At 37.7% G+C, this 18207-nt stretch overlaps 1 protein-coding gene across 3 annotated transcripts in view; it reads right to left on the reverse strand.

Moving 5' to 3' along the window:
• LOC110842705 (heterogeneous nuclear ribonucleoprotein L) overlaps positions 1-18207 on the reverse strand; it is a 71243-nt gene that overhangs the window by 38496 nt on the left and 14540 nt on the right. For all 3 annotated transcript variants that reach the window (XM_022088494.2, XM_022088491.2, XM_022088493.2), the window contains 4 exons: positions 14235-14326; positions 4152-4221; positions 3628-3713; positions 1212-1308 (listed from right to left, as the gene is read on the reverse strand). In XM_022088494.2, coding sequence (XP_021944186.1) covers positions 1212-1308; positions 3628-3713; positions 4152-4221; positions 14235-14326 — 345 coding nt within the window. The remainder of the gene's footprint in view (positions 1-1211; positions 1309-3627; positions 3714-4151; positions 4222-14234; positions 14327-18207) is intronic.

Here is an 18207-nt window from a genome sequence, read left to right on the forward strand (position 1 = left end):
CCGATCGGATTTGTCACACAATTTAACAACGAATTTAGAGAACATAGTCTTTTGTTTTTCTATCCCCAAGAAATATGTATGTACACATACATTACGTCTTTGCAATACGTACATAATATTACAGAACTAAAACTATAGCGCACAATTCATCTTGAGCAGAATGAGTTTTTGCGCAAAGTTATGCATTAAATGGCCAAAGTGAGGAAAGACCTGAAGCCACGGAGAAAGCAGTGGAGAAAGTAGCAGGAGAGAAATAGTGGAAGGAGATTACAACGCGGTACCACCACGTCGAATTAATTAAGGTGCATTGCATTGAGCCCGTGTGAGCACAAAACCCACGACACCGCAAGAGAACAAGTTACACTTTCTCCAAGTCCAAAACTCATACGCCGCGGTGCTACGGAAAGCAAGAGAGGTTTAACCTCAAGCTGAAAATCCCATATTACAAGCATAAAACTTAAATCACTCCAAGCGGTGGTCGACACTTTATTAAATACCAGAATACCACCATAACAGTCTTATTAGATGAATGCAAATTATTTTCACTTTTCACGAAAATCCAGATTACGAAGGAACAAAAGACACGAATTAAAATTAATGCATATATGTATGTTTACGGAAGGGTTAAAGGTTTTGCAAGGAATGGATCTCAAAAACTCAGTTTTCATATTCCAAGCCCGCATATTGCATATTTTACTTAAACCCTTTGTAAAAATAAACCAAAAACTTACTAGTACAGATATTTATGTAGTTTTTTATCAATAATTTTACGAGACGTTTTATTGAATGCACCACCTTAAAAATGAGTCTAGAGATGTGCATACAACTGACTGAATCGCTCAACAATTCACAAGGAAGTATGTATATACATACGTACAACTTTTACTTTTTAATCTAAACGTGAGTCTCAAAGTTCGTCATGATCTATGATGAAAAATGAACGAGCCGAATTTCCTAAGAGTAAAGATAAATCGTACCACAGGATCCTGCATGGAAATTAAATAGCTCTGTGGCCAGATTTATCTCAATTCTCTACAATTTTATGATTAAATCTCTCCTCAGATCTACCAACCAAGTTTGGTTGAAACTCTGCATCTCGAAAGAAGAAGGGGAAGAGAATTTTTGGGAATTTGGGAAGTATTCTGATTCGTTACTTTCTTCTACATGCATATAAAAATGGTCCACGAATGAATGATTTAAAATCCACTTACCTTGGCAAAATCGATTTTAAGAGTGCAGCACCCGCTGTAGATGTCTGCCCCATGTAGACTGTCCTTAGCTCTCTTCGCGCAATCAATGCTGTCAAACGTGTGGATTAGGTTAAGGAAATTACACATAAGAATGCCTGAGTTTTTTTAAAAAATACAAACATTTTTCATTCAAAATATAATTAGGTAAAGCAAGATCATTCTAGTATTTCAAATAACTAAATCCATGCTCGTGGAATATGAAACTTTTCAAATAACATTTCTCCTCGCATTATATTCCGAAACCAATACATCCATCCGTCTATTTTCTTGTTATATCTCCAGATATATTATTTTTCGATCGTAATATCAAAAAAATATTGCAGAGTCCGCTGTCGTTCACTGATGCGAACTCCAATCATAGAAAATTTTATAGCAATTCGATATCTAATATCAAATAGAATACTCGTTTCCTCAGCTCTGCACGGTTCTCAGTTTCTCTAAAATTCCCAATTTCTCTCTGTAAATGTTGAATGTAAAGCCTTGACTCAGATTTCATTACATTTCTTGTAGTGATTCAACATTCTATTAAACGGAGGATAAACATTACTCAATTCAATTTTATCAATCTCCTCCATCAAGCCGTCTTCAAGTTTAGCTCTACTAGAGAGCAAAAGTGGGAGACAAAGAAGCATGGAGCACGGGGAGTGTGTATGTACGAAGTGGAGGAGAAAGAAGAAACTCATAACGTCATTTGAACTGTGGAACATCTGTTTCACGAAGGAGAGAAAGTAGTAGAAAGTAGTCGTGATCGCGAGATTTTTATTTCCACCAGGACATTCTGCCAGATTCCACTACCAGATCTCAACATAACTATTTGGATTTAGATTTCTCTGCTGTGCCAACAAATGACATGACGAGAGGATGGAAAGAAATGCCTTCGTGTGCTACGCCAGAGTACCAACGAACTAACCAAAGTAATAATGACAGGAAGTAAAGTAGTGTGATGCTACGGAGAAATGGATCGTGACTACTGGTGCTGCAGCAAGCATAACACAACATGGGCCACCATCAAACTAAAGTTTTGTGATAAACATGAACTGATTAGAAAATTAGTGCCATCTGTGCCAATGGAGAAAGCAGCAGACAGATTCCACCACACGGTATCTATACTTACAACAATATCCGTCTATACTTTCTTTCTCCTAATAGAAAGCAGATAACGGAAAATAATTTTGAGATTCTTCCCAACCAACCAGTATCGCAATTCACATTCCGATATTCGACATCTGCTTCCATCCTGCTCCTCTACAAAGTGTGGTGTAGTTAGAATACCCTCATCCTACACAGCCGACAACTAAAACCCAATGAGCCGTCCAACTATTCAACTATGGTATTTGTTTTATACATTTCCTTATGGTTGGAGAAAGTAAGGGCTAATCGCTCTTTTCAGCTTCTTTCCTTTTCCTTCATCCGCTTTCAGTGCCGAAAAGATAAACGGATTAAGTCTGAATCCAATACTACAAACTCTCGCTCTCCTATTCCTACACGGACAGCATTATACATTGTAAGGGTGGCAATGGTGATGGTGGGCGGAAGGAGTTACCAGCATGACTAAATAGAATGCAAGTATTGAATTAATGCTAACCTAACGAGGAAAGTTTGCAGTTATTTCCTCCAAATTCAAGGTATTCAAGGACACACTGCGTATGCATTAAATGTGTCTGACTGAGCCGGTAAACCATTTTAAAAGTTTCGAAATTGGTTTCATTCAGAATTCACCCTCCCATAACTTTGGTGCTGCATGAGCTGAGTTGCTCTGACAGGTTTCGTACATAGGTATGGACATAATGCAAGCCAGCCAACTTGTACGAGTGAGGAAAACTTTCGGACCAAAGCTATTTACATAGTAAAATACTACCAACTTTCCTGTGTAGTAGCACAAAAACTTTTACAGTTTACCCCAGGACTTACCCTGAGCTTTATCATTATTAGTGTAGAGGAGTTTAAATCGTGATCGTCGTCGCCGTAAGCAGAGAATCACACATTCTCGCATGCAGGATATTTGGAAAAGTGATGCGATAAAATTTGATTTCCAATCTTATTTTGAGAACCTTTGCACACAAATGGGTTCTGAACTGTAACCAAGATATTTTATGTCTCAAGGGTTGCAAATTTCCATCTACGATTTACCAGAAACAATTTCCCGTCACCTACATATACAGCACCATCACTACTTACAGTGCATATCTCAGATAAATTTGGCAAGACTACGACTAATACATAATCTAATAAATAAATAAGCTATTGAACGGTGCTTTGAAAAATAACCACACATCCGCCACCACATTGTTGAGAACCATTAAAGATAAAACAAAATCGGGTTGCTTGCTTAAAATTCTGATTTGTTTGTTTAGTTTGGTTGTATGAAAAAGGATATTCGACCATGGCTTGGATTCCATGCTTTTTGAAGACGACTATCCTCTCAACCTTTCCATGGGGAGAAGAAATGGTGTGGAGCACGTCCTGAAATAAGAAAAGGAAGCGAGAATGTAGTACACATAGTCCAATTGCTTAAGAGAAAATTCAATTTCAGATTTTTTTCAGATAATAACATCGAATCTACGGCGCGCGGCGCGTGTACATAAAATAAACAAGAGATCAATCATTTCTGCCTGACATCCGTTTCGCTGTCACATGATGATAGACTTTTAACGGTAACAACTTCACTCGGGGGAATCAATCCATTACGCATCCCTTGTTGCACGTGAGCTTTTGTCGACAGGATTTATGTAAACAGGAAAATTGTTTGTAAAGTCTTCAATTTAGACGAAGCACGCAAAAGGAAAATGAAATGACTGATCCTGGGCAAAATTGGATAAGGAATATATTTCTGCACTTTGCTTTAGGGATTTCATGGTTTCATGGTGGGAAATATTGGTAGATAGATGGCTGGGTTCTTACCGTGGTAATTGGGTACATCGGATTCAGGATGGTGAACAGCAAGATGTGGTTAACACGTTCCGATTCTTCCCTGAAATATTAAAGATTTGTAATTAAGCAGAACATAGTAATTCCACGCCAGTTAAATATAAAATAGCCCTCAAGAACAGAACTGTAGATAATTATTTCAAATTTAATAACGTTTCGAGTGGATACAAAATTTCTATGCACGTAGACTGATGATAACCGAGTCATATCAATCTTGAAGCTCTGGAAAAGTTCATATTAAATCAAATTAAAGTTATTATTGAACTATTTAAGTAGTTTCAAGTGTTGAATGGAGGATCTTTCAAATTCAGTATTCACCATCATCACCACACAAAGTGAGAAAATATTTGCTTTTGTTTGACTACGAAATTGGGGACTTGTTCGTCCCCAATTCAAACACTGACTCATCGTATTTTCACTCCAATGTTCATTATGCAAATTGTTTGCAAAGTCGGGCCTTCTCACTCTGGTGCAAGCACAGCTACTCACATTATATAAGGTCAAGAGAATTCTAGAACAGAGTTAAAACGCTTGGTGAATTTACACTAAAAACAAAGCCCAGCCACTCTTCTCATTTTATACAAACGGTATATTTACATACATACTGAAAGTGCGCCGCTATTATTTTATTATCAAATGTCTAAACACATAATTTTTAAAAGTTCTAAAAAAACTCGAAACAAAAGGGACGTATGAGAAAGGACCAAGAAATCCCCCATCGGCGGATGAAGGTTAGGGATGGATGATGATGATGATGATCCCCCTCATCAAAAGAAATGGGAAAATCCCCAGAGACAAAAATCATTTCTGGGATGAAGCCGGCTTAACTCTGAATGCGGACAATTTTGGACTCAAAGTACTAAACGAGCCGGATTGTAGGATGAATGTGGATGTTGCAAGTAGTCTCGGTGGGATTATATAGCTAAAAGACGAGCAAAATTCGGTCCGATTGGATTCCTCTCTTTCCCCACAATTTTATAAATGTATCTGTCAAGTCCCTCACTCAAGAGCTGACTTGACTGTGGGAGAACCAGTTGGATGGCATGAAGGACTCTTGTGCGAATAAGAGGGGAGAAAGAGAGAAGACCAACGCATCACATCACATGATGCACGTCACTTGTCCAAACATTCTAAGAGAGAACCTTATATTGGTACACAGATACTTGCTGAGAGCTGTCCGGTCCAGGCACGAAACAAAAAACATCCAGACCTTTTTAATCTCAAAATAATCTCATATTCCAAAGTGATATCATAAATATATATGCTTTCACTGCTTCCCAGACAAAATGTTTTTAAGCACAAATGCACTGCCATTTAAAGTTTTCGATTTGTTATTGTTTGATTTGCATAAAATATGACACCAACATCCTTCATTGAAATATTATATTTAGCCTGATATATTTTTTGTGAGTTCATGTTGCATGACAGACTTCTATAGTTCTAAATAGGCTGGCATCGCTTAGAGTCCGAATTGGATGTCCAATTTCACCAATCCACTTTCTCCCTCTCCATCACATCCAATACACAAATCCAACTCGAAATTTCAATCTAATTCAGTTTATTCATGTGGAAAGAGAGTCACTCTTCCATCTCAATCCGTATTCTTCATCACTGAACTGTCCAGCTTTGTCCTGATCTCATATGTCCATTCTAGTAAATATCAACTCGACCATCCCACGGACAATCCCATCACTACCTTGACGTTTCACTCGACTATGTATGTATGTCTCTCCAGGGTTAAACATGTTCTGCATTTGAATGTTTTCTTTCCACGTTCAACGAAGCCACTCGTTTTCAGAATCACATCAACTCATACATCCACAGCACAGTAGTAAAGCAGACAGAGTGCGAGAAAGAACAAAGACCGTGAGGATCAATAGTTTGAAATGGGATTCAGTTAAATCTGCCCACTCCTCATTCGCACGTTTGGTATTGATGACATCGAATTACAAGGAGGAAGAGAAATTGAACTACCAGCCGTAAAAGGAGTATAGACAAACTGTACATGTATACCAAAACGTAGCGAAATATGACCTGGACAAGATGACGTGAACAAAGTTCCAAAGACCAAAAGAAAAACATCAAAAGGGACTCCCAACCAATGCGCAGTGAAACATTGAACACTTTCGGTTCTTACATTGTTCGACATACGATAATTGTGATTTCAAATATAACAAGGTTGCTAATGGTGGAGGCCACACATGTGAATAGGTTGTTTTTTCTTAGGTGACGCTATGGTGGTACAACGGTTAAAAAACAGCTAAGTGTGCATCCCTCCAATTTTTCTAGAGTACCTTACGCTACACCGTGCGACGGATTGAACTTTTTGTGGCCACGCGCATTTTCAACTTTCCCGTAAGGATATCATGTGTTCTCTATATCTCTGTTATTCCCCATAATATCCATTCCTGGTAAGTACTAAAAAAAGTTCAAAAAATTAGAATTATTTTGATAAAAAAAAATTCTGCTATAAGTTTATACTTTTGGCATGAGCGGGGTTCAAAGTTGGGATTTACAAGGGTAGTGTCACAAGTGATAATCGCGGATTTCACATACAACACATCAAAATGAACACAATATTTGTTATAATGAACTGAAATTAACTGAAATGTGATTACTAGTCATAATACATGATATTATAGCACGATAATGCAATGTTCGCCCGATTTTGGTAAAAAAATAAATATTGGAAAAATAAATAATATTTGTGTCATATATGATTAATTTAACTAAAATATTTATTTATTTCGCAGAACCGAGGAATCGAAATATGAAGAGAAGCTTCCTTCGTGGACATGATGAAAATTACTTGGTTAAATGATCTAGGATGAATGTTTGGCAATTATCGTTGGGATGTTCGGTGTTATTGGTAAATGAGTTAAAATAATATTCTTGTTTCAGATTACAATTGATTACGGTAGCGACACGGACATTGACATGGATTGGACACCAATTTCGGAAACACCAAACACCGTGGGGGGCCCATCGGTGGGAAGTCAGGAAGCTGAACCCGGAGTGTATGATGATCTTTCCCATACGGACTCCACACAGCAACCTGACGGACCTAAATCGGGCTATTCGTTAAAAAATGAGCACAATTAAAGATAATGCCGGTGGATCTACGAATGACGACTCGGAACAGCCTTCTTCAGACCGACCTGACTTGATGGTGTCGCTGGCCTCAAGTGATAAGTCTCCAGAAACAAGGACACACGACATGGAAGATGACGACACGGAAGGAGTACCAACAATTATAGAAAAGAAGTTTTTGGCCGAAAAGGTAATATAAGGGTTATTTTATTCTCAAAATTAATAAAAAAAATTTACTGTTTTTTTTACTTAAATAATTAAAATCATATGGGTTTCAGATAGTAAATTTAAAAACACCGTCTGAACGAGTTAATTTTATCAAGACAACTGTATCAGAATCTTTACCTGCAAGTTTGAACGATCTGCAACAGGATCACTTGGACAGATTAGCAAGAGCTTGGGCCTTCAAAACAGTCGCCAAATATCAGAAGTGCGCAAGAAGAATGAGTTTTTTCTTGGACAAGGAAAAACAATACTTGGACGGTTATTTTGTCTTGCCTAAAAACTTCTTCCCTTCAGAAAGGACCAAGCGACGAAGGGTTGAAGAACTTGAGAAATCCTTGTCCCCTGAGGATCCTGGCGACCTTGTCCATGCAGTTTCTAGGACGTTAAATAAGCACGGACATCCTGAGGCAGCCAGAATTATCAAAAAATCCCTGTCACCATCGAAACAGCAAGTAATACTGGATTCCCTCAGCAAACCTTCAACAACTCCAACCCCTTATACTGCTGAAGAAGCATTGTCCCTAATTTTGGATTTGGGATTGACACAAACACAGTACCAGAGGCTTCGAGAAGGAGCTAACCAGCATGGATGTCCTTTATATCCATCCTACCATGAAGTTCAAAAGTGCAAGATTTCCTCAAGACCACCAGCGGATGAATTGTGCGTGACAGAGTCCTCAGCATCAATTCCATTGAATTCCCTGTTACAGCATACTGCATCTCGTATTGTCAATATGCAGAATTCGGTCTTGCTTCAAATATTTGCCTCTCAACATATATGTGAGATCAAAGCAACACTAATTTGCTCATGGGGATTTGATGGATCATCTGGACAATCTAGATACAAGCAGAAGTCTTCAACATCTTTTGACGACTCCTCAATATTTGCAACAACTTTGACTCCAATCAGATTGACTGCCGCTAATGGAACTGTAATTTGGAACAATTCTTCGCCTCAATCCATTCGATTTTGCAGACCCCTACACCTGCAATACATCAAGGAGTCCCAGGAAAAAATATTGAACGAGCAAAAATATGTTGAAGATCAGATTGCAGTTCTCGACCCAATTGAAGTATTTGTGGACCTGGGGAAAACCATCACCATCAACTTCGACTTGAGATTTACTGTAATTGACGGAAAAGTATTATCAGCAATTTGTGGGGTCAAATCTTCAATGTGTTGCCCGATTTGTGAAGCAAAACCTTCAACATTTAATTCCATCGAAAATATTGGAAAAGGGTTGTTTACCCCGAAGCCCGGGCGTCTTAACCATGGTATCAGCCCTCTCCACGCTTGGATTCGACTTTTGGAACTTTGTTTACACATTGCATACCGCTTGGATATCCAGAAATGGCAGGCACGTGGACCTGTGCTTCAGGCAAGTGTAAAGAAGAGGAAGGAAGAGATCCAACAGTTACTGCTGAAAGAAATGGGACTGCGGGTGGATTTTCCAAATAATACTGGCAGTGGAACATCCAATGATGGCAACACCGCTCGTCGAGCATTCCGAAATTACGAAGAGTTCGCAAAGTTGACTGGATTAGATGTGGAGTTTGTTCGAAGGCTCTGGGTCATCTTGGTGGCCTTAACTTGTCAACTCCCCCTCAACGCTGACAAATTTGGAGAGTATTGCTTCAACGTAGTACAATATTACCTAACTTTGTATCAATGGTTCCCGATGCCTGCATCAATGCACAAGATCCTGATCCACGGAAAGGACATCATAAATTCTAGTATTATCCCCCTTGGATGCCTTGGAGAAGAAGGAGGTGAGTCTCGAAACAAGATGTACAAGTCGGATAGACTGCGTCATTCTCGAAAAATTAGTCGAACAGCCACTATGACAGACATATTCAATCGAGCCATGGATACCTCAGATCCCCTATTATCATCTCTTCATCTGGACAAAAGAGCCCGTTATCGAAAACAGTTGGCTCTACCTCAAGAAGTCCTACATATGCTAGAATGCCCATCTGTACCAACTACACAAGAATTTGGTGACGATGATCAACAAGTCGAACCCGATGAAAACAGTTTGGACTACGAAAATGAAATTGAACTTGAAAACGAGGTAAGTATTTTTTTCCCCATTATTTTATTCTAACTATACTAAGTATTAGCCCAACGATAAAAACCAACGACAACAAATGTTTTTAGTTTTATGAATCTAGTCATTTTTGATCATGTTATAAGGTATAAAGTTAAATTGAGTGATTATAAATTATGTTTGTTATTATGCCCATGTAGTTCTACTCAGCGGCCCCAAGCCATGTACCTTAATACTCTAATCCCAGGTAGTATTGCGGTTTTAACCGACAAGGGGCCCTACCTGGCTTAAATTTTCTATTTTCAGATCTTTGAATCGAGTTGGCATTTGCACATGTGAACAACTTCAAAATAATTACAACAAGGCGTACGTTACATTTAAGGTAATGTTTTTTTTATATATTTCCTGTATTTATTTTTTTTACCAAAATCGGGGGAACATTGCCCTATCGTGCTATAATATCATGTATTATGACTAGTAATCATATTTCAGCTAATTGTAGTTCATTATAACAAATATTGTGTTCATTTTGATGTGTTGTATGTGAAATCCGCGATTATCACTTGTGACACTACCCTTGTAAATCCCAACTTTGAACCCCGCTCATGCCAAAAGTATAAACTTATAGCAGAATTTTTTTTTATCAAAATAATTCTAATTTTTTGAACTTTTTTTTAGTACTTACCAGGAATGGATATTATGGGGAATAACAGAGATATAGAGAACACATGATATCCTTACGGGAAAGTTGAAAATGCGCGTGGCCACAAAAAGTTCAATCCGTCGCACGGTGCGCTAGCCCGATGACACAATATCGGACCCACGGGAAGAGTTATTTTTTTATACTTGTAACCGCACGTTCGCTTCGCCTAAGCAATCCTTTTTTCGATTTAGTGTACATACATCTACATGTTTTGAAATGATTTTATCATCAGAGGAGGATGGCTAAAAATCATTAAGTCGTTTGATTAGCACAAAAGTGGACTTGTGAATTGAAACTGCCGAAAATCTACTGCAAATTACGAATTGCCGAATTTTATATCAAAGCCACTTCTAATTGGTAACTTGTGAGATGAAAACTCCGTCGCTGTATGTAACCAAACCAACTATAATATCCCAAAAACCAGCATCGGCATCAATCAACTCGCCGTCAGTATATATATGTAATAGGTGACCTATTATAGGTCCAATTCCAATAAATCCAATAAAGCCTCCCGAGTCCCACTCCCATGCCCTGCCACCGGAATTCCTAAAGTGCAATATATTCCACTTGAGAATCAGTTGGTTTCGCTCAACCTCGACCGACCACCGTAAAATAATAGTATCACCAAATACCTCGTATTTCATTCGTTAGACATGACAAGCACGTCATTTCAAATCAAATAAATCCAAATACAGTTACAAAATTTTCACTCCCGGGTCTGTCCGAACTTTCCACCATAAATGAGATAACTGTCTGGATGGAATCATAAAATTGCATTAATACCAGAATGAGTAGGGGGAATGGGGTGGAATGCAGTTATCCATCCAACAAATTAATGATTAATCAAAATTCCAGATTTGCTGCGTAGTTGCAAGCTACCAAAAAGTTAGCAAATTAGACAATCCATAATAATTTATTTTCTTAAAATTAGATAAATACATTTGTATCGTCAAGCAGCGGATCCATGTTATACTGAAAAATGAAACTACAAACTACCATGATTTTTGTTTCTCAGTTGACAATCAGCAAACGCATGAATCCATTTATCTTTAAAAATATATACACTTTGGTTTGGTTACAGTTGGCCTAAATCGACAATTTCCTTCTAGCATGTATAAAATACGACAGCACTTGAATCCTAACGGCTACTCGCATAATATGCCGTTTTTGCTCATTGAACATTTCCTAAAATCTCGACTGGTTGCACATTTATAGCGAGAGGGAGGAGGACAGGACAAAGCAAAAGGAAGAGGGTGGCTTATGCTATATTATGACCATGACAAAACCGACAGAGACATTGTGGTTGGAAATGCTGAATAAAAATTCAAAGCGAGACTTTCATCCCCCCATTTGCTCATGGAACTCACTCCTCAGAGCTGAATAAATAAACTCAGAGAAATACGTACGAGTACAAACACTCTGTTGTATTTGGAGTAGCACGTGCCAGCATTACTGACCAATCCACCGCTTGTGTTTTTTATTATTATTTGGAGATACATATTTAGCACTAGAGACTGAGCAAATGACGAAGGAGTATTAATTTCAATATCTGTAGCTCTATCTAAAAAAATGAAGTATTTACGCTCACTGGCCACGCAAATTGCACTTGAGTGGACATCATCCATAAATATGAATCATGCTGAGCCTTCATATTATGGATACAATATTTTCTACCAGGTATCAGCAATTAGTTTGCTGCATGTACGATACGATGATATCTTTGAGCTAAACTGCATACTTCGGTACCAGAGACTTTGTTCATTTTCACATCTATTTATTTCAGCTATGATAATCAACGACAACCATCACTCGGACTAGTAGAGGACCCATTGCTTCATATATATAAATACACTGCGTCTTATCTTTTATCTCTGAACCCGTACTTCATCTCTAGACATTTCCCAACTACAGCAAAGCATTTGAGGAAAAGTATAACTTTTTCATGAAATACTCTCGCTAGTCTCAGTCCCATTTTCCACACGGACGATCGCCAGAATGAATGATTCCCTGGTGGTTCCAACCACGCAACGGCAAAATACTCTAGATCTCAGGACACAATTTTATTTTCTATACCGTACCGTGAGTCACCCAAGATGAAGAATTGATGCCAGAACTAAATAAAAAAGAAGAACGTCGTTCTACGGAAAAGACGATGACTTTCTACGCCAGACAAGAATTGCAGGAAAGTTGCCAGGAATTGGTTGGTCAGTCCAAATCCCTGTGAGGGTGATGGAGAAAGCATTCCAAACATTCAACGAGGTAGTCTCCTGTCAGATTTATAAAGCCACAAAGTGCCACATACGATACCTACCTACTTATACATACAACCAGTTGGCAACTTCAATTACACGAGGAGAGGATCGAGGATTGGGAAGAAGAAGACAAGGAGACGACGAGAAAGGTGAAGATTGAATAAAATGAATTCCCCTGGAGCAACGAGGTGAGCCTTGCATCACATTACTCACTCACGATCACATTGAATTGAATTACACACCAATTGCTATATATGTCTGCATGTATGTAACATATAGACATTTCGTCGTCCCTGTTCTGGTGTGACCTGACAATAGAAAATAACAAGTCGTGTGAGGAGCTAGCTGCCGTCTGCCCTACAGATTTCGTCCAACATCCGATGTAATCAGTCCACAGAAAATTTAATTTGCGACCTCACAGCTTTACAAATTGCCTGTCGGGAAATTTCGTGTCACAATAAAGAAGTCTCTCTGGAAGAAGCCTCAAGAAAGTCGATCCTGTATGTACACATACTTTCTCCACAAATACGGGGTTGCGACGAATATTGGATTCATTCACGCTGCTACATATATTGACATTTATTTACATTTACATTCATTCGACGCTAGTGTGTCCCTCACTTGGTTTGGCTGACACTGGTTTCTCACACCCTCCTTCTTTCTAGTCAATAATATAAAAAAAAGACTTCATGACATGAGCGAATGTGACTCGTACTAACGGAATGTCACGTCAAATCAACAACGAACCAACAAATACACGAAAAAGTGGCAATATCACAAAAGTATATACTCTACAACAGCAAGTATGTTATAGTAAAAAGATTTAAACCTTTTGATGACTAAGACTAAATATATACAGCTACATACATACATTGAGTTACAATTTTACCGTCCTATGCGTTGTGCCAAAAGACACGTAGGGAGAAAAAAAGGTATGCAGTGTAAGCAGCAGGAGACACCGAGTTCACAATACTGAACAAAAATTGTCACCTCCAATTGCAAGCACGATATGGTATTACTTTGTCTGCTATTTAGTATAGTTAGAGTTGTATTACTGTGTTTTCTCTTTCCTGACACACAAAGTCGCAAATCAACGCTGACAAGGCAAGAAATTATTGTCTTTCGGATTTCATTCCATCTTCACTTAGAGTTCATTCGGAGTAATAAGAAGTGGAGCCTAGTTAGGATTCCGTGCCATAAATATGCTCCTAGTAACAGGAAGAGAGAACATGTGCGAGTAAATAAAGTAGTCTCTTGTGATATATTCGTGATGACTGCGTATTTATGTAGATATTTACTTGGAGACAAAGAACAAGGGCCAAGCAAAGAAGGAAAATAACGGTCGATGTAACACTCTCCAATACAGCACAGTCCTCCCACATTTTATTTTATGACTATTGCCGACTTTACAACTATCGTTAAAATTTTAGAGGCTTCGTTAATGACAAAGTTTCCAGAGACGGTGAGGGGAATAGTGTGCAATTGCTACATTTCGGAAGCCATTCAAATACATTGTGACTATCGCACCCTACGACGACGAAGGTATTAGAGCAAAAAGTTCTGCCACCACTTTCTCTTCAACTTTATCATACTTCAAAGGCACGCAACACTGCGTTCTTGCCAACCTCACTCAAGTGTCTCTCTATGTCTTTGGGTTAAATAATTAAAAGTGTATTCTGGAGTGAACTGCAAGTGGAGGGGCAAAAAATAAAGAAATTATGAGAGGATATGAGCTCACCTTTTACGACGCCCACCACCACCTCCACCACCACCATCTTCATTGTCCATATTGTTCCAAGACGGCTGGTTCTGATGGTGGGAAGAATGATTCTGTAACAAAACAAAACTCGTTGTCAAAACTTATTCGATCACAAATCCACTTGAAGCTATAAAAGCATGACAATTTACTTGGTCTGCAATGCCACTAGAGCTCATAGAAAAGTAAGCTACACACATACATACACTGGTGAATATTGAAAGCGAGAGTTAAATTGAGTAATGAATGTTGGCAGGCTGAAAACGAGGATCGAGTTTGGTTCATCATCTTTTATACCTGCATCTACATATAATTACACGTGAAATATAAAGCCAACCCTCACAGAACAATACAAATCATGACCAGTTTAAAGAGAAATATGTATGGCTTTGATGACAAAACTTGAGATAAAATCAATAAGCACGGCAAAATTTGCATGCAAATTGAATTTACTTAAATCTTGTGAAAAAGGAGAGGACAAACAAAAGCAATTAAAATTTTCGGTTCAATGCCAAACTTCCATAAACGTAATTGGGTGCTTGTTTGGGAAAAATTTCAACGGTTGCTGTAGACCTTAAAAGATGAGAGTACTCGGAAATTAGTTTACGATAGTAACTAATAAACAGAAATAAGTCTTGATAATTGCAATTAAACTGACAGTTAACAGTCCAAGGAATAAAATAATAAATCATGCTGTAAAAGATAAGAGATGAATATATAGCAGAAGAACATCGACACAGTTGACATTAAAAAAACAATACTAGAAAAAGAAAAGCAGCCTTCTAGGAAATACCCAAGCTGGCAGCTATAACAGCTTTACAAATTTCACAGGTAATTATGTAAGCAGAAGTGTGGGTGTAGTACACATGTAAAAAAATCTATACGCGTGCGCGTAATTTTAAGTCATGTACAGCTTTTCAATATCGCGAAAAAATACATCCCATTACCGTATTATGCTAATTTGAACCTCATCACTACAACAAGTAAACATTTTAAACATCATCATGTCTTTCTTATCTAACTTTGTGCTTATAATTGTTTAAAAAAACAACTACGTATTTAGAAACCAAAATGAGTTTGACTCAATTTGCTTCACATCGCCTGATCGCCACCACCAACCATCTCACGTAATTGTGAATTTAAATTGCAGCAGAACCAAAACAATTCTCTTTTAATAGACTAATGGTTTCCCTTTCCCTTTATGTGTTTTGTTCTTTACACAGATGGCTTTTTGTATTAACTTCTCAATTAGCACTGTCGCATTCGATATAAAATCAAAAGTAGAATGTGAAGTGAAAAGAAAGAATTCTCATTCTGTAGTCTCATCTTGTCACTTAACCTCATACCGAGCATTGCATTAATAAGTCAAGTAGCCAAGAAAAAGAAGAAACTTCAGGGAACGGGAGGACGACGTTTCCTCTTTTATTTATTCATGCATCAAACCAATTTAATTTGCCAAAAATTATAGATTACACCAACAGCAGCAAGGTTGTGTTGTGTAAGTGAGAAGAAAGACGCTCATAAATCATGTTAGAGGGAAGGAACAAGTCGTTTCTTTCAAAGGTGTAGTATATGCAGGCATAATAATACAATACCGTGCACACAATACCGTGGTGCACACACTTTTTCGATGTGGTCTGCTAACTTTAGTGACATCGCTAATGCGCTCTCCATTATATTAGATCTGCATTTTTATGACAAATTACAAAAGCCACAGCCTCGTCTATTTCAAAAGGGAAAACGGGCTTGCCTTAAAAGGTAATAACAGCTTTTGATCTCATCTCTCTGAGTGAATAAACCCAACCGGATTCGAATTTGACGTTTTGCAAGGCAATCACTCAACTGACTCAACTTCTTCTGAAGCATAATGCATAATAAGCAATGAGGCAAAAAGAATACTTTTTATATAGATTGAGATTTCTGCAGATTGATTGTGTATCACAATGTGATGGCTGATTGTATCTCTAGATATAAATATAAACCACAAGTTTGATTTGATACGTACAGAACTCTAATTTTACAGTTCTACAAACCAAAGACAGACTTTTAGGAATATGTACATATACGCTGATAATTATTATTTTGTTAGGTAGGCATTAATAGTTCTAACGCCCCAAAACATTTGGCGACATATGCAGACATAACATATTTTTGAGCTACTTTCGAATTACTGTAACTCGCATAGTTTTTGTGCCGTCGTGTAGATAAGTATGTACACTACAAAATGTAACTTTGCCTTGCCCTACGAGTTATTTAAAAGTATGTATATCGAAAGATGATTGACAGTTCATAATTGCATTTCTTGTGCAGAGCTGCAATTGGACACTATCTGGGATCTAAATAGCTTACATTGAATTAACATCACCGTATAGAATGGACAAAAAAGTTTGCAAACGATTGAAATTTGAATAGAATTTATTACGGATCATTATTGACTATATGTATATGAAGCATCAGAAAATTTCTTGACTTTTTTGTCTGGAAGACTTGAACTAGTTCAAGTATAATTTAAAATGCAGTGTCTGCATTTAGCGCATTTATCAATTTTCAACAGCTCAAGGGAGAAAAAAACCTCGTTCGTAGAAAAAAAATCAAGAAGAGAAACGTTGTGGTGTACAAACTCATTATTTTCTCTACAATCAGAAACTAATCCAACTAACATAAGCGCTACCCGAGTAATTATACTCTAATGAGTTGAGTGAATACCGTGTTACATAATTTCAGTTTCAATTCATACCCATTAGTCCTTATAAGCACATTGTAATAATTTTAAAACAATATTTTGAGATCAAACAGTATTTATTCAGGTTTTCCTAGTAGAAAGCCTCCTGCAGCATACATACCTACATGCTTATGTACACGTCTTGAATTAGATTCTCCTTACTATCCACCGTCCTGCGAGTCATTAATACAGACAAGCACTAATGAATCTAGATTCTCAATCTACCTCAATGCATATCAACGTCAACGTGAACGCCAAGTCAAGTGAACCATCAAATAAACGAGAGCAGGCAGAATAACAGAAGAAGAGACAAGAAGAGTCAATTCAACGACGAAACAAACAAAGACGACGACGAATTTCCCTTCTTCTGCTGAATAAAGTCAAGTGACTAACTAACCACGAGAGCAGCGTTATTTTTAGTCGGTAAATTATTGTACGTCTTTTCTAAATACGTGTTTTACGAGGATGATGTAAATGGATCATACACGGCAGATCAGGTCTTCAAAGCAGAAAGTTAATATGAAACGTATAATTTTGGGAGCAGCCGAGATTGACATTTCATTGATGAGTCGTAAAGCAAGACCAAACAGTGGAAGAAGATTTCACTTCTTGTGACAGCTTGTTTTGCGTGTACGTAAGAGCTTTCGAGTAAAAACGCAAGTGTTGTGGTTTGTCGGTTAGAGAAAAAAGTTGGCTCTAGCTCAACATCATCAAAGTTAGGATATGGGGTATTACTTATAATACTTATTATTACACGATCACAGCCACATTGCATATTCGCTTAAGTAGTTGACAATATGGCCAATTTAGAGACCTTAAATATAATTGAAGCTATGTATTTATATGCCGGACATAAATTCATTCGACATTCTTTAAAATTGATAAATGTATTATTTCATGGCTAAAATATCTATGAGTCAGATATCTCCATGTGTTTTAAGGAGGTCGGCTCTCTGGGTTTTGGATTGCAGATGTGACACAAACGTAGCATATACGTATTTAGTATTTTTCATCAATTAGAATACGGACCCCACCCTTCCATGACCAAATAAAGACAATGTTTAATGTCTTCTCCTCCATGAGAAGTTGGTTCAATGGTCTCAGACAGAGATTTTAAAGAAAGTCCAAAATCTAAAACTTGAACGTGCTAGCATAACAAGTTAACCTTGCGTGCTTTGTACTTTGTCGAATTGAATTGCTCATCACACCACATAATAATCGACCCAAGAATGA

This window comes from Folsomia candida, unplaced genomic scaffold, assembly GCF_002217175.1.
Source record: "Folsomia candida strain VU population unplaced genomic scaffold, ASM221717v1 Fcan01_Sc002, whole genome shotgun sequence".
Lineage (NCBI taxonomy): Eukaryota > Metazoa > Arthropoda > Collembola > Entomobryomorpha > Isotomidae > Folsomia > Folsomia candida.